The sequence below is a fragment of the Achroia grisella genome, unplaced genomic scaffold (genome assembly GCF_030625045.1).
Source record: "Achroia grisella isolate CSIRO2021 unplaced genomic scaffold, CSIRO_AGI_Agris_v1 utg976, whole genome shotgun sequence".
NCBI classification, from domain to species: domain Eukaryota; kingdom Metazoa; phylum Arthropoda; class Insecta; order Lepidoptera; family Pyralidae; genus Achroia; species Achroia grisella.
Genome location: NW_026713078.1, coordinates 2,029,789 through 2,051,419, shown reverse-complemented (window position 1 = coordinate 2,051,419; position 21,631 = coordinate 2,029,789). Strand labels below are relative to the sequence as shown.

General features: G+C 33.0%; 3 protein-coding genes across 3 annotated transcripts in view; 2 read left to right on the top strand and 1 right to left on the bottom strand.

The window, feature by feature from the left end:
• The first annotated feature begins 491 nt into the window (after positions 1–491).
• On the top strand, positions 492–4,233 carry LOC131854301 (protein Spindly). The gene is made up of 5 exons (XM_059205400.1): positions 492–1,294; positions 1,819–1,910; positions 2,598–2,712; positions 3,168–3,300; positions 3,960–4,233. Exons 1-5 carry the CDS (start codon positions 601–603, stop codon positions 4,204–4,206), a joined length of 1,281 nt encoding a protein of 426 aa, XP_059061383.1. The 5' UTR covers positions 492–600; the 3' UTR covers positions 4,207–4,233.
• A 1,214-nt stretch (positions 4,234–5,447) lies between these two features.
• On the bottom strand, positions 5,448–17,867 carry LOC131854307 (uncharacterized). Its single transcript, XM_059205405.1, has 5 exons — positions 17,705–17,867; positions 10,039–10,153; positions 7,386–7,534; positions 6,332–6,492; positions 5,448–5,649 (listed from the first exon to the last, which is right to left on the bottom strand). The coding sequence occupies exons 2-5, from the start codon at positions 10,144–10,146 to the stop codon at positions 5,483–5,485; spliced, it is 585 nt and encodes a 194-aa protein (XP_059061388.1). The 5' UTR covers positions 10,147–10,153; positions 17,705–17,867; the 3' UTR covers positions 5,448–5,482.
• LOC131854297 (uncharacterized) overlaps positions 15,842–21,631 on the top strand; it is a 20,121-nt gene continuing 14,331 nt past the window's right edge. The window contains exon 1 of the mRNA XM_059205395.1: positions 15,842–15,914. Within this exon, the coding sequence (XP_059061378.1) occupies positions 15,849–15,914 (66 nt within the window). The 5' untranslated portion in view covers positions 15,842–15,848. The remainder of the gene's footprint in view (positions 15,915–21,631) is intronic.

The following is a 21,631-nucleotide window of genomic DNA, read 5'->3' as shown; positions in this document are numbered from 1 at the left end:
GGTACCACTTCATAACAATAAAAAAATTACAGTGTAAAAAAACTTCTGTAATATTGGGAGAAATATTCTACCTATATACAACTTAAATTGAAAAAAGTTGATCTTGGGATTATTAATATTTAAGTAATTATTGTTAGGCAGTGCTGATTCTTTTCCAAAAATGTCGATTTCTTAATCGATTCGAGGCGAAGTCTTAAACAAAAACAGATTTATTTTTTATTGTTCTATGAAAAAGAGGCGAAAGTAACGGAGTATGGAGTCACATCGCAAGTTTTTGAATTTAACATTAAAATAATTTTGTGGTTCTTGACAACAAAAATAAATTTTTGATTTCTATTTAGGGTGAAATGTCGGTTCACAGTTGTGTAACAATTTATAAAATATATTTTGTTGTTCGAAAGAATGCATTTTTCGTTTAACACGTCTCAGATCGCATCCCTAATTTTCATTCATTTCAGTCGTTCTTTTGTCAACAGTATCCGTCGTTATTTTGAAATCAAAATATTTTTTTTTCATATATCGTATTGAAACTTTTGTTCTTTTTATAGTTCTAAATACTAAAATAAGCAAATTAATATTAATAAACTTCGTAATATCACAATGGATTATTCAATTATAAGTAACAAAACCGGCTGTACCGAAATAGAAGATATAACCAACGGCGAATTATCCGAACGTTATTACTTACTCAAAAAACAATTTGAAAATGTATCTAGCAGCTATGAAGCGACAAAACAAGAACTGCACGATATTAGAAGGAGTTATCAGACCGCTCTGGACGTTCAAAGTCATTTGAACGCTGAATTGGAGAGCCATCAGGCAGACGAACAAAAGCGAAGAAATGAACTGAATTTTCGGTTGACATCTCTACAAGATGAGATATCATCATTGCATGAGGAAAGGTCGGATATATTGGATAAACATTCGGTGGAAGTTAAAAAGTTTCAGGGAGAAATTAAACGACTGAAGGAGGAACAAGCAATTGCTAATCAAAGACATAGTCCAGTTAAAGATACGAGCGAGCTTGACGAAGCCCGAGCTGCTGTGACCACTGCTCTATCTGATGCTGCTGCAGCAAAAGCAGCGCTTGAGGAAGCACGCGCAGAGATCATGTCGTGGAGGATGAGAGCTGAGGAGCTGTTAACAGAGATGTCTGAAGTGAAGGCGGCGTCTGATTTGCGCCGTGAGGAGTTGAAAGCCGCTGGAGAGCGCGAAGCGGCTACTTTGGCGGATCTAGCGGAAGCGAGAGCATTGCTGCATCAGTGCACTGATGCTCAGGATGTACAGCCACATGGTAAATATTATTATATTAATAAAAATATTATGTGTATATTTGTTGCAAAATATTATACACTACAAAATTTCATTAAAATTAGTGGTGTTGCAGATAATTTTTTAACAAACGATGTAATATGAGATTTTTATATGTATTAACAGATCCAGTACATATGCTGCAGTAGTTCCTTTTATTGGGTCTATTGTATTTCTCAAACCATCCAGGAACCTATAGAAATGTGCATACAAAATTTCATCAAAGTTGTTCTAGCCATTTAGGAGGTTGTAGGTGGCCAACTCACATACAGAAGAATTCTATATATTAACATTTTTTAAAACTAGTATAGTTCATATTTTTCATTACAATAAATATATTAAATGATTAATAATTCCAACATTATATTTAATATATTAAAATAACATTCAGGTAGAATTGAGAGATTCTCTTTTCCAAGATATAATCTAATTGAACATATTTTTTTTATATTTCGAATATTAGCATTCAATTGCAGACATTAATCTTTTTCATCATTTCAATTCCAGCTGCTAAAGGCAACTCCATATTCGCTGAAGTTGAAGACAAAAGGCAGGAGATGGCTAAGAATCTAATACAAATGAAACAGACCAACTCACGGGTAAATGTTTATAATTATTATCTCCTTATATATTAGAGATATGTTAAAAATGATGACAATGTGTAAAACTTTATAAATTATTGTAAAAGTAGTACTTAACAATGTTAATATTCTCTTTTACTAAAATATTTTTTCTTAAAAATATAATGAATTTTTAAAATATATTTAAATTATTTTAGTCATAGTACAAATATTAATTTTATATAAAAAATATTATTATGAACTTGACCCATTTGTTGTGACCAAGTTTTTTACTTATGGAATACAAATAATATTATTATAATCTAATGTTATTAATATCTAATATATACAATGGCTTTTATAAAGATTACTAGAGATTTAGATTCCATTTAATTTAATATTCACCATTCTTATAAATCATATTTAAATGCTATTGCAGTTAAGCATTGAGTCCAATTAATATAAACAGGTGTCTGTAGGCTATTGTAATGTAATTCTATAATTACCTACATGTAATATAATAAGGTTTTTTATGTTCAGTGTAATGAATCTCTAATTACATCATGGATTACTATAATTGGCTAAGATTAGTAAAATTATAAATTAGTAATATAAGCTATTGTTATCTTGAAATAAATAAATAAAAATGTAATCAGATGGGCAGTATGCTTTTTTTTGCCAACATCGTAGTATTTGTTTATAACAAATAATTTAATGCTGTTGCAGTTAAGGAGAGAGCTTGCAAACAAACAGGCAGAAGTGGACACATTGCTGCATGAGAAACAGACTATTTGGGAGCAGCAAATTGGGGCATCAGCACATTATGACAAGGAACTTATAGGTGAATATATTTATAAAGCTAATACAGCTTGTTGCTGTGAAAAAGGATGAAATTTTCATAGAATACCAGGTTAAAATGGTGCAGTCCAAGACCACATAGGTTCCAGTGTGTGGGTATGAATTCCCTGTTCATAGGGAGTGGTGTGATTATAAAAGGAAGTTGTAGGCATCATGTCAATTCTTTGTAATACAGTCCCTTATATAGATTACTAGCTACTCGCCCTGGTTTTGCCCGGGCGTACATGTATTATACATATATACCTTCCTCTAGAATCACTCTTATCTATTAAAAAAAACTGCTTCAAAATCCGTTGCGTAGTTTTAAAGGTTTAAGCATACATACATAGGGAATGACAGACAGCGACCATGACTTTGTTTTATATTATGTAATGATAAAGGTTATATACCCAATCTGGCATAATAGTCGCTAAGGTATATTTATATTTCACATTACAGATAGCTATGAAGAGCGCATCACGCAGCTGACAGGTCTTTGTGAGAGGCAGAGACGGGAGCTGGCACAGTGGTTTGGCAAATTATGTGAACCGACTGCTAATGGTTGGCTGCCTGGAGTGTTGGACCATCTAAAGTAAGTATTTTCTTAATGATTAGAATAGAATAGAAAGTTCTTTAATCAAATTAACTTAAAAATCTTCAAATATTAGGGACTGCTAGAAAATCATCTGAATATGTTAGGTAACAAATTGACGAGTGAAGTCCCCCACAGCATACCTTGCCTTAAGAAGTTACTAGAACTCAAAGGCTAATCAGGACCATCTATAGACGATAAATCTAGTGGGAACCACACTACATGCAACATAACTTATACTACATGTGCTGCTTCGTAAATGTGTTTGATCACAAGAACTAACAAGATACTAGCATATAACTCTTTTAAATATTTGTTACTACATTTTTAAGTTGAAATGTTTGAATCGAAACTACCAACTAGCACTAATTCTTAAATACACAATCATCTGGTTGACTAAGTATAAGAGTAAATCAGTTGTAATGATTAGAGCAGACCAGTCTCTACAAGCAGCACTTGTAGACGAGTGTCATCATGAGTGAGATACGTAAATAATACAAACCTTATCATACATTACCTTACAAACATTTTTCTACATAATTATTGTCCGCACCTTTTAGTTTCGTTACCTTGTCTATCTCTGTTTCAAAGAATGGAAAATAGAGATGATATTTTTTAAAATATCATCATGGAATAACTTGATAATTTCTATTTTTCAGATCAGAATGTGAACAGTTAAGAGCAGAAGTGCTGTCCCGTGGTGTCGCCCAACTCGCGAGCGCCGCGCAAATAAGAGAACTACGCAGGAAGCTCGCCGTCATGACCGCCAAAGAAGCAAAACAAGCCATCAGCTCACCTACTGAACCTAATGTCCAAGATGATAGGGAAGATATTAGCGCACCTAGAGTGCAAGTCAAAAGTAAACCTACTATTGACGATGTGAAGAAGAAAGTGTCCTTTAATTAATAATAATAATAATCCTGGACAATTCACACAGCGCCATCTAGGTAGAGTTTGTGTTATGGGTACAAGACGACTGATATATACATAGATGTTTTTGTAAATACATACATAATATACATAGAAAACACAGACCGATACAAACAATCATACTAATGAAAAATAAATGTTTGCACCATGCAAGGAATCGTACCTGCGACCGTCAGAAGTAAAGCAGTGTGCTAATCCTTTATATCAATGAGGCCGTCAAAAAATCGGTTTGAATTAATTGTAATTAAATATTATGTACATATTAATTTTGGTTTTTTATTTGCTGATCTGTATATTATTAAATGAAAATAAATACTACTTTTCTTTCCACGCACAACTGTATTGAGAATTGGAATCACCTTCCAGCAACGATATTCCTAACAAAAACGATATTGAAACCTTCAAGAAAAGTGCTTATTCCTTCCTAAATGGCTGGCAATGGACTTGCAATGTTTCTGGTGTTGTAGGTGCTCATAGGCGACTAAATACTTTCCGTCAAGTGAGCCGCAAGCTCATTTGTCTCCTATCTATACATATAAATAAAATTGGGAGTGTCTGTTTGTAATATTGAAATAACCGTTTTTAATACATGCATATGAATATAAATACGGTACATACACCAAAATAACATTTTAAAAATTTTTGTCTGTCTGTTCCGGCTAATCTCTAAAATGGCGGGACCGATTTTAACGGGACTTTCTGGCAGGTAGCTGATGTAATAAGGAGTAACTTTGGCTACTTTAATTTTAGAAAAAGTTAATATCCACGCGGACGAAGTCACGGGTACAGCTAGTGCTACAATAAATGTGCATTTAATAAAAAAATTGAATGAGTAAGATAGGCCGTATTTCAAGCAGATGATTTTGTAGAATACAACTAGTTTTATTGTAAAATAAAACAAACTATTATTATATACACAAAACACGATTTTAATAATAGAAACAATATCTATAATAGGAGAGAATACAATAATAATAATAATATCCCTGGACAATTTACACAACCCCATCCCAGTCTAAGCAGATCTTGTGTAACTAGAAAACTTATATAAATACATTTTTTTTTTGTAAATACATATACATAGAAATTACCAGGCCGATACAAGCAATAATATTCATGAATATAAATGTACCGTACGAGGAATCGAACCCGCGACCATTCGTAGTAAAGCGGTGTGTTAAATCGCTAGACCACCGAGACTATAACAATATACTAGCGACGAAAACTGCTAGTTGGACTACGACATTTAGTGTCAATTTGACACAGCTTCCTTTAAAGGTGGCGGACCCAAATCTCTGAGAGCATGTTCCCTAGCATGCGCGACGTGCCGCGACCGTCGAGCATGCTCGCGAGCATCCTTCTGAGTTCGCGCTCGTAGACGAGTTGTGGCTGCATCTTGAACGCATTTTGTAAACGCACCTACAAATATATTTATTTATTTAATACACCAGAAGTAAATTATAAAAAATAATGAAGAATGAATATTAATTTTACATTATATACAATTATAATGTAAAAAATTGACGTTCATAAGCGGCTCATATGTTCTACATGAATAAATGATTTTTGAATTTGAATTTGAATATAAATGAAAGCACAGATAACATAATATTACATAATCATTCAATAATTTGATTTATTACTCCTAGTAATAAATCAAATGAAAAATAATTTATTAATGTAGAACACTACAGCTGCTTATGAACGTTAAATTTTTAACGTTTAAAAGCTTAGATAAATCTTTGTGGACTGTCCAGGGATATTACTATTATTATGAAATGTTACACTTTACCATTTTCTATCAAGTCAGCAGCTTTATTATAGCAAATGATGAATAAATGAAGAGGACCTTTTTTGTGCAGAATTGTTTTCTCTACAACTTTTATTTGAAATATTTTGTCATATTTCAAACTGTAATCGAGTTATTTTCGAAAATTAGAGACGTTTTTCAACGCTTTTTTTAATTTTTTTCATACCTTTCCGGATCTAAATTTATTTCTCAACATTATTCACGTTGTGGATTTATTTACGCCAAACTGGTCAATTTATGTTTTATTTTATATTTTATTGGACTATAAGTAGAAAAGTTTCTGCTAATTACCAACAGTCTCCCAGCACTTGATGGTGTCAGTAGGTGATTCATTGTTGTAACATTCTATCACTTGTTCCTTGCAGTCAGCGCATACTGGCACCACACTCAGCATGTTAGCGGTTCGCAGTTCGATCCTCGTCGCGGTTGCATTCAAATCTTCTACTGTCAAGCTGAAAAGTTAATAAAAATTTTTGTTGTTTTATTTCATTCTCAATTCTATATACTCCAACTCCAAGCCAGAGCCTTGTATAGACTTTTTAAAGTTGCAATGCATAGGTAAGGTCTATTTTTACCAAAAACGTATATCATTAAATGCAAGAACAATTTACAGCACAGTCTACATTTTGTACAGCGCCATTTAGTAATGGAAAGAGTAGAATACGTAAATTTTAAAAATATGTTGTGATAACTTCGTATAAAGCTTTAAAACTAATAACGTTTAAAAAAATCGGTATCGCAGGTACAGCACTACCCCGCTACAAGAGGTTACAATTTGATATTACACCTGTCAGTTTAGTCTTCGAGATTCGAAAAAACAAACTATAGGCCAACTGAGCCCGATTCTAAGTAACACGTACCAATTTATAATTTCATCATAGCAATTATCGGAGAATTATAAATATTTCAATTATTGACAGATACATGAACAATGGAACATAAACTTATAATCAACGAAAACATTTGGCGATATCGCCTTAAAGATCTCTTATGGAAATCTTTCTCTCTCTCTCTCTCTCTCACACTTGTCTCAGTAATTAAATTGAATTGAATTGAATTGGAAATATTACTTAAGATTAGGCTGTATGGTCTCGTACCTTTGCCTATCCACTTGTGGATAAAATATACTACTATTACTATAACCACAGATAACATAATATTACATACTATAACCACCTCTATGTAATAAGGATGTACGGTGTAAGGATCTTTGCCTGTTACATCATTGAAAAGGAGATGGACGAATATGGAAAAAAAGCCTCCATGTAATATTATCTTATCTGTGCTACCACTATTGCTTAATATATTGCTCCTAATTTTAGACTTGTGAGCAGTGAAAACTGACCCTAATGTCTCAGAGTGGTGTTCATCCAAACATTTTAGTTTCTCCATGTATATTTTGTCTTTATAGTCGGCTCGTGGTGCGATGGCGGTACTGGCCACTGCTGCGGCCGCTCCCCCAGCTAATGTTGCATCCTCAACTAATCTTTCCACCTATTACAATAAACGCAAAGTAAATAATATAACAATAATCATATCTCAGGATAACAGTGAACATTTCATACTTTTTTCATATAATTAAAACAAAAACATTTTTTTAGTTACCAAGACTCACATTGTTATGTTAATAATCATAATATAATAAAAAAAGTAAAATTATTGTCTGTATTAGACCATATTTTAATGTATGAGTAAAACCACAAAATTTTTAACCCGATCCTTTTTCCTCTTTTACTGTTGGTTTTCCCAAGAAATAGGTACAGATAGGTACTTCAAAAAAACATGTGTCATTTTGGCCAATTTGTCCTTCTCTTTAATCGACTTAAAAAATAAATAATTTACGGTGTGTTACAATATCACAATTAAGATGAATTGGCAAGTTGATGCATTTTTTATATTATTTTTACCTGACAAGATATATTTTTACCAGTAATCTACTGTTAACAAGGTACCATGTCAGGTCATACATTACTAGTAATCTCCTCACTCACCCTGTTTTTCTTTTAGAAATGATAATCGTATAGTGTATCAGCCTGTGGTAACAGATTACGCGAACTAGGCACCAGTGGAGTATAATAAAATGAGCATGAAGTTAGGTTAGTTAGCACATCTTTGGAAATTCACGAGGAATTATTATGATTGGAAACAACCCAGAAGGACCTGGTCACGTTAATGTCAACTGGGGATCATAAGACTCATTACTCGGGGAGGGATTGTTAGTAATGTGGACTGTTGACCCCACCCCATTGCAAAGTACCATGTCAGGTTGACCTCCACGCAGTTCCCCTCCAAACCATCTTGATAAATTCCTGATGAATTTGTCACGATGGGCTAACTGACTTGCCCTCATGTTCATCTTATCATCCTCCACTGGTACCCCGCCAGCGTATACCGCTAGCACAGGCGGGTGTACCATTCCATATGCATATAAAAAAAGTCTATATTGTTAAAAATTCTCTTTCTTTTAAAAGGTTCAACCTTTTTTTTAATCGTAGAGAAATAATTAATGAATTTTAAAGAAGATTAGGTTTAGGTTCTTATATTTAAATTGCACATAGCGCAGTGAACAACAGTTGCGAGCGGCTAGCTCATCAACATGTCCCGTTGGAATTTCTGCTGCAATACCACAATTGCGGTAAGAATTACTCTAACAGTGCTGTGAACGCATGCAGTGAATGTTAATTGGTATAAACAACTTGATAAAGATAGTAATATCTGAGGAATAAGGAATTGTATAAGAATTTATTTTCAACGGTTTCCGCGACATTGTCCTAATGAACTGGTGTCACATTGTCCTAATGAACTACCGTCTGTGTCACGCTCTGACAGTTTAGATATATGAATGAAAATAATATATTTATTATCTACTAGCTGTACTCGGACTTCGTCCGCATGGAATTTAACTATATTTTTCTAAAAAAAAGCTAATTTATTATATATATATCATATAAATATTAACTCTACAGAATATTATTGTGAAAAATAGAAAATATAGAATATTTAGAAAAAATAAGTCTTAATATTTTATTTGTATTTACAACTAGCTGTTCCCGCGACTTCGTCCGCGTGGAATTTAACTTAATTTTTCTAAAATAAAAGTAGTCTAAGTTACTTTTTATTACATCAGCTACCTGCCAAAAAAAGTCCCGTCAAAATCGGTCCAGCATTTTTAGAGATTAGCAGGAACAAACAGACAGACAAACAAAATTGTAAAAAATGAAATCTTGGTGTATGTAATGTACCGTATTTATATTCATATGCTACGTGCATATGAATACAAATACGTGAAAAATGGTTATTTCAAATATTACAAACAGCCACTCCAATTTTATTTATATGTATAGATGTATAAAAAAAAGATATAGATTGACCGTTTTTTTTTTTGTAAAATCGTATTAGTATTATTATTATCAATTTAGGTTTCTTCTGCCCGCGATTACGTACTGTAATATATGTAATGTTATGTTATCTGTGGTAATACATATGTACAACTGATCGAGATAAAAGAATGATTAATCTTTGTCTCTTCCAAAATGCGCATAGAATACTATACTATTTGGTTTGTTACTGCTATACAGCAGTAAGTTCTATAATAGAACGTGTATCTAAAGCTGCACTAGCAGACTCCTACCAGATCAGCCTGTGTAGAAACGAGCGTCAAGACGTCGGCAAGGGGCTGCTTAAACCTACATCTGCTGAACTGCAGATTTTCCCTCTCTGCCACACGATGAACCCGGCTAAACTATAGAATGCCTAGGATTTCATCTCATTAATGAAGTATACAAACTACTTAGGCAGTATGATAAATGTTATGATATCCGGTTTATAAAACATTAAAAAAAGAAGTAAGGACGCCAAACAAAAACTAATTAATAACGAGAGAGGGTGATACATTGGGTCGGGAACTTGGGAGTCAAGAGGCGATGGTGGTCGCCATTTTGTTTAATTTACAAGTCGGAAGAAACCATTAATAATATATTAAAAAATAAATAACTGACCATTTTGTTAGAGATGCTGATGTGCTGTTCATCAGGGTCATCTTCAGCTGGGTCAGCGCCAGGAGTGTGTTGAAAGTGCGTAGCCCGTACCGACTGACCTCCACCCATTTTGTAACTGTAAAAATAAAACAGCATTATTTCAATATGTATTTCAAAATTGTTATCATTTTTTAGAGTGACCGAATCGAGGAGGACAAACTTTTCATCGATTGGTCTTGCAGTTTTTTTGGGTACCTAGATACCTACCTAGGTACCTAATATACATACCCGTCATATCTTAGGTAGATACGGGTAGTATCTAGGTACCTACGATATAATGGGTAGGTATATCAATATATGTCTATATCTTATTAAAGTAATAAACGCGAAAGTTTGTTTGTCTTTAATATAATATTTGGAAAGGGGTAATATGTTTTGATAAAAATCTAATGGCAGAAGCATGGCTTGAAAGTCTTTTGAAAGGAGTTGATATAATTGAAACCCAAAATCATACTCTCCGTATAAAGTTTATTCTCCATACACGTGTACAATCTCAGTACATAATGGATGTGAGTATGGATAGATGTTTATTACTCTTTCACACAAATATTACTAAACGGATTTGGATGAAAGTATATCGTAATATAGCTTATACATCAGAATAACATACAGGCTGAATTTCAGGCGGGTGAAATCGCGGGTACAGCTAGTAAATAATATTTTTGCTAATTAGCAATAGCACGCAATAGTATTGATTCCCAGTTCCACAACGTTGGTGAACTTAGTGATACAGCTGTTTAACAGACTGACCCTACTTTCCAATGGGCATAGGTTGGATTCTCGCACAATATAAACCTTTGTTTACTTAGAGTGTTCATTAGGAATGAATGTGTACCGGTTTCTATGTTGAATATCGTATCTCTCATACTTGTTATTTTGTAATTAATTTATTCAAAATAACATTTATACAAAGAGCAACACACAAGTTTCTTGCTCATTCTTCTTGTGATGAGTCTGCGTTCCGAATGAGTGGTAGAATAAAAAATAACTATTCAAAAGTGCTTGTATTGAGTTTATTTGAATAAAGAATATTTCTATTTCTTTCATATATTATGTTTTTACAAAATGGAAATAGATTAAATAACATATTACATATAATCTTTTTGTATTGCTTTGGTGTTTTATCGTAGGTATATTATGTTTTTGCAAAAAGAAAACAGTTTTAGTAACATTTTATAAACATATAAATTAATATATTCTAAACTTCTGACAACTGATACAAGGCTGATTAATATTATATATTTTTTATATAATTTTTTTCACCTATTTTTTTAATCTTTAATATTCCAGAAGCCAAGGTAAAGGCAATGATTTGATGCAGCCTTAACTTGAATATTAGAATATTCCCCCAAGCTAATCGGGACAAAACAACCGTTTGTTCACTATCTACATATAAAATCGATAATTACTCCCTCAGGCAACATTGGGATCGTGTACCAATCGAATTACACCACACTTAGGTATGATAATACATCTTACATAACACTCGTAATGGTCTATCAAGTGGATACATCGACTTTTGTAATCAGATCTCATTGATGTTTTAGTTCGAGATAAGACACAATCATTTGATAAAGTGGTTTTTGTTGTTTTTGAATATTTTAAGATGTTTTCTTATATTTATTGTTTGCACTTCTGTGACCCACACATCACTTCCTGTGTTACACTGTTTTATGTTGATTGGAAGAGATCGCTATTAGAGACAAGTTCTTCTTTCATCAAGACAAAATTTCTAATATGTATTTTAATTTTTGTATTTAAAAATGCAATAAAGAATATATAAGATTTATCAAAAAATATTTAGTATTTTTTTTAAATATATCATAATTGTATGGTTTACTAATATTCTAGTACCTATACAATAGCACATCAGGGATACGCAACACGCGGCCCGCAGCCCGCGGGCCGCATGCGGCCCGTCAAACATGTTTATGCGGCCCGCCAAGCATTTCTATAATTCAATAATATTTTTCAACTTTCTCCCATCAATATATTGGTATAAAATTACATACTAAAGTATTACATTACGTAGTACATACTAAACCGAAACAATTTTTTGCCATTCACTTGTTCAAACATGCAATATGAACGTTTGTATTAAAATTTGTATAGGAATCTTTACTTATTTTTTTTAATTCTAATGTTTAATATAAATAAAGTTTTATAACATTATTAATAGGTATTACTGCGGCCCGCCAAAAAATTTATAAATCAAATTGGCCAGTTGCTAAAGGTTGCTCACCCCTGGTGTATGTGAATATAAAATAACGAACAGCCGGGTGCAAACGTAGCTTTGTTTGACCGCTACAACACGATCTATCTCAGCCTTGAACTTTCTTGTTCGTAATCACACAAACCACAGCATCGACTTATCTTCATGGAACATCATTTGCATGCATATCTACTGTAGGTACGCATAGCCGGATATTCCGGAGAGACTTCTTCTTTGGGGATCCTTATTACGGCCTCGGTGGTATACCTTTAGCACACCGTTTCACTTCCGATGGTCGAGGGTTCTATCCCTAGCACGGTGCAAACGTTTGTAATCATGAGTGTGATTGTTTTTATTGGTCTAGGAGTATATTCTGAATGTATTTACGAAAAAATGTATTTATATCAGTTGTCTAGTACACATACATTTTATATGAATTTCTTCTGTTGCTGCAAATTATAGTAATAACTAATGGCAATCCAAATTTCAATAAACAAAAAAAAACATACAAATGAATCACAGATAAATGTAATTAAAATATAGTGATTATTTGCTCAGTGGATGTAGTAAAAGATTTATTTTTATACGGAACCCTAAATCAGTCGCAGTTATATTACGCTACTTATTTCTTACAATTTGTGATGATATCACAGGGTATAAGCTATTTTCAATATAACATATTATTTCCATTATTACGACTGCATATATACAATGTTTGTAGACAGACACTTTGTAAAACATGCCATGATAATTTAAATTAATTCATTATCTTCATATATATCTTAAGTTAATCATCTGATCAAGTGATATGATAATGGTTTGAATTACAACTTCACAGATCAGTACTAATTGATTGTTATTAATATTGATATTAACATACAGCTATGATGAGTTTCGCGCTGTGCTTTACGTATCTGTGGTGACGTTAGTTTGCGCGGGAAAATACTTTGGATACTATTCTTATTCTTTTATACTCAAATTTGTCGACTGCGATTTGGACATTGTAAATTCAGTGCACATTTACACCGAATGAAGATCATTAATTCTCCGATTTGTCTTTTATGCTGTAACGAAAATCAAACATTAGAACATATATTTTTGATTGCCCGGCCTTCAATTTAGACAGAATTTTGCTCATTGCTAAGCTTCAATAACTATATAAGATTATTCCGCCATCGCTTCAAGAACTATTCAAATGCACTGCAACTTTTAAACCAATTTACGACTTCATCATAGCAACTATCGGAGAATTATAAACATTTCAATTATGGACACATACATGGACTTAACACAAACTTATAATTAATGAAAAGATTTGGCGATATCGCCTTGAAGAATTTTTTTAATTTCATGGAAATACTACTGAAGATTGGGCTGTATGGTCTCGTACCTTTGCCTATCCACTTGTGGATAAAATATACCACTACTACTATTCTTATTCTTTATTCTTTTTAATCTGTGCTATTTTTTTGCAGATAGACATGTGTTCTCTTTTTAAATGTCCTTTTTTATTATTTTAAATGCATTTTGTTATCTGTATCTATGTTGTTAACTATAATATTACTTAAACATACGTCAACCCATTTAACAATCGGAAAGAAAATTAATTTATTCCTACAATAAGTTTCTTCTCTTAAAATAGTAATAACGAATAAAAATAGTTTAATTGTATTTTGTAAGACACATTAATCAAATCGTTCGTTCGCGATTATAAAACATGTAATTTATTTGCGATTATCTATAAACCTTTTGTAAGTTTTAGATGCAAGTTATGTACTATATTATATATGTATAATATATATAGTAACAGCATTACATAGTATATATAATGCTGTTGACCGCAGCTGACTTTTACAACTTCACCAAAGGATAGGAGGCGAGTGCAGATGACACTCCAACCCTGTGGAAGTACGTAGGAAGCGGCTAAAAGTCAACTCCTGCCTAGTCAAATGGTCCGTATATAAATCTAAAACTGTAGATTGTAACCACCCCACTGATTGGGGTCACATTCAAACGGGTCACCCCATTGTCACATTCAAACGGGAATTGAAATTTAGACAGCCTGAACCGAAGTTCGAACCCATTAGCGGTGCCCTTAGACTAAAGTCGTATTCGTTAGGCAGGAGTTGGTCTTCAGTCGCTCCATAAGTCCTTCCGCGTGTTTGGAGTGCCATCTGCACTCGCCCCCTATTGTTCGGTGAAGCTCTAAAGGCCAGCAGATGCCAACAGCAGAATAGTTCGAAAAAAAATATAACCAATTTTTATTACTATATTATCTTTACTTTTGGTAAAGGACATTCTCTTTTAATGAAATTAACTGATCAAACAAGAAATACAAAAAATATCTGTTCCAAAAATAACAATTATTTTTGGAACAGATATTTTTTGTTTTCAAAACACTGCTTGCATGTGAGTTCGTATGATGTTTACGCATGCCTTTCTTGCGTATACGCAGTTTTATATCCTGATTAGCCAAGTTTTGGAAGGTACGTTAGCATCTCCAAAATCGAGTTTGGTTAATTTGGTTTTTATTACATTATTTTATGGTGCAATATTCCCGATGGAATTTGAACTGTGGGTGGTAATGTACAACATACAACTATGTGGGCTGCGATGGTTGTGTTGTGGCGAAAATGCTCAATAACTGTATTTTTTGTAATACCCGGAAGTTTGTAAGTGTGGATGGATGGAAGGATACATGTTTGATATTCTTACGTAAATAGTACTGAATGTATTTTAATGAAACTTTACAATAATATAGCTTATACTGTGCTTATGCGTAAACATGCGCACAGCTAGTGCTTGATAAGTATAAGTGTAGGTATACATAATAAATAAAGATAATTTCGCCAAATTACAATCAAATTTAATCAAGCCTTATATGAGACAGGGTTTACAAAAGTTTAATAATAATATAAATACTATATAATATCGTCTTAAGTACAGTTTGTACTATGGATACTAAACAATTGATTGAAATTGTAAATACGTAAACACTCAGACAAACACACATAATTATTTGTATTGGTACAAATATTTGTATGATTACAATCATTCTCATGAATAGAAATGTTCCATTGAACCCGCAACTATGTGCCAAACCACTAGAGACTAGATCAACGAGGCGGTCAAAGTTGAGTGATCGGTCAAAAGTAACTAAAGAAAAATCTAACAATTCCGAGCATAGAAGTTGTCAGTAGAATACTGACACCTATGATACTGATGTGTTCCCGAGGGCTCTAGATTTGTATCCATAGATTTAAAAAAATACTATTACATTTCTGTAATAACTATACCAACGTAATATTGACAAATTGACATTGACTTATTGTCAATAATAATAGTAAGCAGCGTCAAATAACTATTCAACATCCATCGCTGCTTCTTAACTATAATATTGTCAAGTTTAAATATTAGATAGCTATGTATAGGTAACAAAGGTCAAGAGTCGTAAGGATGAGTTTCAAAACGGGTTTCCGCGGGGCGCGGGGTATGATGTCATAGGAGGCTTCGAAGGTATATAGGAGATGCGCACGCGCCGCGTGCGTCTGTTATCTTTATGTGCGAGAATTTGGTGCGACAGATGATGAAGATGCTGACTTTTGTGACATTGTTCGCCGCTGCGGTAAGTAGTTATGGTCATTTTTTTTAAATAACCTTGAACAATTCACACTGTGCCATCTAGTCCCATGGTAAGCAGAGCTTGTGTTACGAGTACTAAACCACTGACATAAATACTTAGATTTTTTTTTGTAAATACATATATAATATACATAGAAAATACCCAGACCGATACAAACAATTATACTCATGAAAACAAATGTTTGCAACATGCGAGGAATCGAACCCACGACCATCGGAAGTAAAGCGGTGCGCTAAACCGCTAGACTACCTAGGCTGTAATTTAAGGTCAAGTTGATGGGTGATATTAGAAAATAATAAAGAAATAACCTAGTTGGACGGCCTCGGTGGTCTTGCGATATATCACCTCACTCTACTTACGATGGTCGCGGGTTCAATTCCTGTACAAACAGTTGTATTCGTGATTATAATTGTACATGTATTTATCTGCATATTTCCTATGTGTATTTGGTATTTAAGTATTACTATCAGATATTTAGTAATCATAACACAAATTCTGTTAGTTTGGAACTAGATGGTGATGTTTTAATTGTCCAAGATTGTTATTAAAATAATTAATATGATATAAGCATATAACACTTACAAATTTGAATACTAACATGATTTCTACATTAATTTTCTTTAACTTTGTACATAATATTATAACTGTGCTCTAACTAAAATATAAAGTATAGCCATCTGTAAACAATACTAGAATCTATATTTTTTATAATATGCTCTAATGTAATAAGTAGATTTAGTTAACATTTTAATTTTTCGGTACTTATTTCAAATAATTGTTTCTTTACTCGATTGTCTTTCTCTTTTAATTACACACTGCAATATATTATGGCAATTTTATTATTGACTGCTGTAAGCAGAGCAACTTCGCTTCTTGTCAGTTCTCAGAACTGAACGCAAGGAAAAAGAAACATAAAAATTGGGGAAGCAAAAGCAGCTAAAAATAACTGAATAAATATCTTATTCTTAACTTAAATTTATAAACATTAAAATATTTTAATTTATTTAATTTACTAGCTACTCGCCCAGGCTTCGCCCGGGTGTACAGTACATGTATTATACATATAAACCTTCCTCTTGAATCACTCTATCTATTAAAAAATTGCTTGAAAATCCGTTGCGTAGTTTTAAAGATTTAAGCATACATAGGGACGGACAGACAGGGACAGCGACTTTTTTTACACTATGTAATGAAGATCTACTTTTTATTATGACAGTGCATAAAGCAAGTATGCTGTGTAAGGGTAGAGTCCAATAGCTTACTCGGTTCTCTCTGCCTATCCAGTAATGTACATGCCGTGAAGATATTTTCTTGATATCCAACGTGACAATTTATTGTTTGACACAAAATTGGAAACTGGTTAATTTATGTCAATTAATAGACAGTCAAAGAAAAAATAAATTTCTTGAAGATTCAGATAAAGTTAGCTTACAAGTTAAGTATTTATCGGATGAACAAATTTGCTTTAATATAGCTAGTGAAGCTGTTAAGTAAGACGACAGATAAGATAATATTGCATAGTAAGACTGAAAGTCTGGCCACGTTTTTTTATACCTATTCACTTTAATTATCAACATCACAACCGAACTGCTCGAGTATACATGTTTTCGTGGTAGTTCAGAAAACGGGACAATTTTGCGTTCCAGAGTTAATTTTGGGGACACCGGGACTCGATATAAAAGGGACAGTACCATTTAAAACGAGACGTCTGGTCACATTATTGATACCCAACAAACATAAATTAAATTAAATATAAACAAAATCAACTTTACCTTGTTTTTGGCAATCGTTGAATTTATGAACTACTTGTTTTATTTCACAGATTTATCTTCCGGTTGTCTACTATATTCTTGATGTATTTACTATAATTTTGTATTGAAACTTGCAATTTGAAAACGTATTGAGTGAGGTTAAAATATGATAGATGTCAAATGAAGACGGCTTTTGGTAGCAGTATCTAATAGAACTCTATGGAAGGATTTCGATTTAATTTTCTAGTGTTAGCTGCCATACTCTTTCAAAAGGTTTGATGGATTTTGATGACATGTTATATGTATATTCGGTAGCTCTAAGAATAGGTTGTTATCTAGTTTTTATTCAGTGATAAGAGAGGTTCGCCCCAAAACATTTTCAAAATTTTGACAATATTTATATAGCATTTTATTCTCCCCTCTATAACTAACCTCTATTTTTTTATATGAATATTTCGTTAGGGCTTAACTGCTTGGTAGACCACGTGGAGATGGCACCGACTTGGCATGTTTCTAGCAAGGGGATAAGCAGTTACTATTGCCAATAATCAGTTTAATGATTTTTTATTTGAGTCCCTGGATGATTTCGACCTGGACAACCGAATCTAGTAGTTGGTAGTATCAATGTTCAGGATACGTTCGTAGGATTAGTGCTTGATGTATATTAAAACTGATTAAAGAACCTCGAAAGCAAATTATAAGTACGTATCTCAACAACAAAACAACATAAAAGAGTTGCAATTGCTTAGAATAAGGACGTAATTAACATAGAAACATTGTATGTTATTAGTATTCATAATGTTTACAATGAAATAAAATAGCATGCTTTTATGATACAAGTAAAAACATAAGTCTCCTTTTTAGTCAAATTTACTTTCAATTATTTGAATTATATTGTATGAATGACGATTTTACAGTTTTGATGAATTTAAGGTATATACATATCACGTAACTAACATATTTTCACCTTTGAAAGCGACTTCGTTGACTTGAACGTAAACTACATTATACATATCTACTCTATATTAGATGTCAAGTATATACGGAACTTTAAGATTATTTTTATCCCCTCTGATCGATCCCCCGTCCAATTCAAACGGGGATCGAAATTACGACGGCCTGAGCCGAGGTTCAAAATCCTAGTGGTGCCCTCATACTAAAGTCGTATCCGTCAGGCAGGAGTTGGCCTTCAGCCGCTCCATAAGTCCTTCCGCGGGTTTGGAGTGCCATCTGCACTCGCCCCCTAACGTCCGGTGAAGCTGTAAAGGCCAGCTGCGGCCAACAGAATTAGAGTAGTCCGAAAAAAAAATCTGATCGAGCCCCCGTCCAATTCAAACAGGGATTGAAGCGACGAACGACGGCCTGAGCCGAGGTTCGAACCTTTAGTTGTCAGGCAGATACTGTTCTTCTGCGAGATTGAAGTGCAATCTGCATTCGCCTCCTATCTTCCCGTGAAGCTGAAGAGCCAGCTGCGGCCAACAGCATTAGAGTAGTCCGAAAAAAAAAACACAAAAGCAATTATGTGTTATTAATTAAACACATTAATATTTTTTTAAAACATACATAATATATATAGAAAATACCCACAATGATACAAACAATCACATCGATGAATATAAATGTTTGTACCGAGCGAAGAATCGAACCTACGACCGTAAGAAGTAGAACGGCGCGCTACACCGGTAGACCACCGAGGACGTCAATTTTTTTTTTTCTCTTTATTTTTTTTTTGGGATTTTTGTGCACATAATGTGACGATGACAATCCCATCGTACCTATACTAATTAACAAAAATAAACTAAAAAAACTTAATCTAATATGATACCATCCAGAACAATAACTTGGCTGCATCGGAAGCTGGTTCTGCCAATATTTCATGAAATACTCCTACGTCTAACCTATTTAACATTAAAGCTTGGATGGTATATTCTCTTTTATATGCGTTACGAACACATTCCATTAAAATATGATGCAGATCTTCTTCTTTTCCACAAGCTACACAATTAGGGGATATCTTTTTTTTCATTAAATAAGCAAATTTATTTAATGGAATGTGTCCGGAACGCAGTCTATTCGCAATAACAATGTGCTGCCTATTAATCTTTGTGAGTGCGAACCATGGAATATGAGGAGGCTGGCACTGTATCGTTTTATACCATATGCCCTTTGACTTAGATCTTTCATCAAAATATTCTTTCCAGCTTTTATAGCACTTTTTTTTATACTTGCTTAGTATCTCTGAATAGTCTGGTAACACATCAATAATTACTCCTTCAGAGCAGGCTTTTTTAGCCAAAGTATCAGCCTTCTCGTTTCCCTGTAGACCTACATGAGCTGGGAGCCACTGCAATGCCAATGTCACATTTTTAACCCTAAAATTATTAATTTTATCTAAAATTTTGCATGCTGTTGATATTCCTCTGATATATAATAATAACTCAGAAAATGAAGTTTGACGTCTTATAGGTATAGGTATTAAAACGGATATAAAAAATAGGTTTTTATAATTACATATATAACACTACAATACAATTATTACAATACAATCATAACATGATTGATGACTGTATTCTGTTTTTTTTCTGAATTACGTGTTCTATTCAAATTTTGTACATCGAAGTCGATAATTAATTTGTGAATGAATAAAAAATACTTAAGTATTTTGTTTTTGTTATAAATTGGTCATAATAACTATTGGTATGTCCATATAATTACTGCTGTAGTGTAATTATTATTTTTGCTATGTATATTATTTACAAAAAAAAATGTAACTATGTATTTATATCAGATGTCTAGTACACATAACACAGGATCTGTTTAGCTTAGGACTAGATGGCGTTGTGTAACTTATTCTGTGTTTACTTGCTAATATTATAAATGCGAAAGTTTGTCAGTTTCAATGGATAGATATGTAGAAGGATGGATGTTTGTTACTCTTTTACGCATTGCTGAACAGATTTGGATGACGCGTTACAGAAATATAACTTATACATCAGAATAACACATAGGCTATAAACTTCACGCGAGCGAAACTCCGGGCACAGCTATGTTATTAATCATCATTAATCATTACATAGTATAAAACAAAGTCGCTGTCGCTGTCTGTCCGTCCCTATGTATGCTTAAATCTTTAAAACTACGCAACGGATTTTGAAGCTGTTTTTTTTAATAGATAGAGTGATTTAAGATGAAGGTTTATACGTATATATAATACATGTACACACGGATCGAGTAGCTAGTATATTTATATAATACTAGGTGTCCCAGCAAACGTTGTTCTTCCTTAAAATAAAAAAAAAATTTGGGTTGGACTACCCTTAACATTTAGGGGGATGAAAAACAGATGTTGGCCGATTCTCAGACCTACTCAATATGCTCACAAAATTTCATGAGAATCGGTCAAGTCGTTTCGGAGGAGTATGGGAACGAAAACTGTGACACGAGAATTTTATATATAAGATTAATAATAGTATTAAGTACATAATGATTTAATACATTACAAAAAGACGCCATTCGCTGCTAAAAGCTTTGTTTGAGAATAAAATTTATCTTTAAACACCTGATGTCATTTGCTTACAGAAAAAAGATGTTTGACCGGCATTAAATCAATTTTATTAGTTGTGGTTCGAAATATTAATTGTAAGAATTATGGTTCAGTATACATTAAAGGAAACCATTCGATTTAACCATTATTATTAACTAACATTATAGTGAAATTACTAAGCTACTGTTAAAAATAGTTTCTTTCATTACGAAGATTTCATTCGATCTTGCTTGTCTAGCGCACCTGGTTTATAGCACCGCCTCACTTCCGATGGTTGCAGGTTTGAGTGCTCGCACGGTACCTGCATTTGTATTTATGAGCATGATTGTATGTATTTGTCTGGATGTTTTCTATATATATTATGTAGCTATTTTGAAAAAATATTATATATCTAAGTATTTATA

What these genes read in the sequence shown, in the direction of transcription:
- LOC131854301 (XM_059205400.1), top strand. Translation starts at nt 601, where the DNA reads ATGGATTATTCAATTATAAGTAACAAAACCGGCTGTACCGAAATAGAA. An exon ending in TGAAACAGACCAACTCACGG is followed by an intron (nt 1,911 to 2,597) that starts GTAAATGTTTAT and finishes ATGCTGTTGCAG; the next exon opens with TTAAGGAGAGAGCTTGCAAA. An exon ending in TTATGACAAGGAACTTATAG is followed by an intron (nt 2,713 to 3,167) that starts GTGAATATATTT and finishes TTCACATTACAG; the next exon opens with ATAGCTATGAAGAGCGCATC.
- LOC131854307 (XM_059205405.1), bottom strand. Translation starts at nt 10,146, where the DNA reads ATGGGTGGAGGTCAGTCGGTACGGGCTACGCACTTTCAACACACTCCT. An exon ending in CACCACTCTGAGACATTAGG is followed by an intron (nt 6,493 to 7,385) that starts GTCAGTTTTCAC and finishes TTAACTTTTCAG; the next exon opens with CTTGACAGTAGAAGATTTGA. An exon ending in CAAGTGCTGGGAGACTGTTG is followed by an intron (nt 5,650 to 6,331) that starts GTAATTAGCAGA and finishes ATATATTTGTAG; the next exon opens with GTGCGTTTACAAAATGCGTT.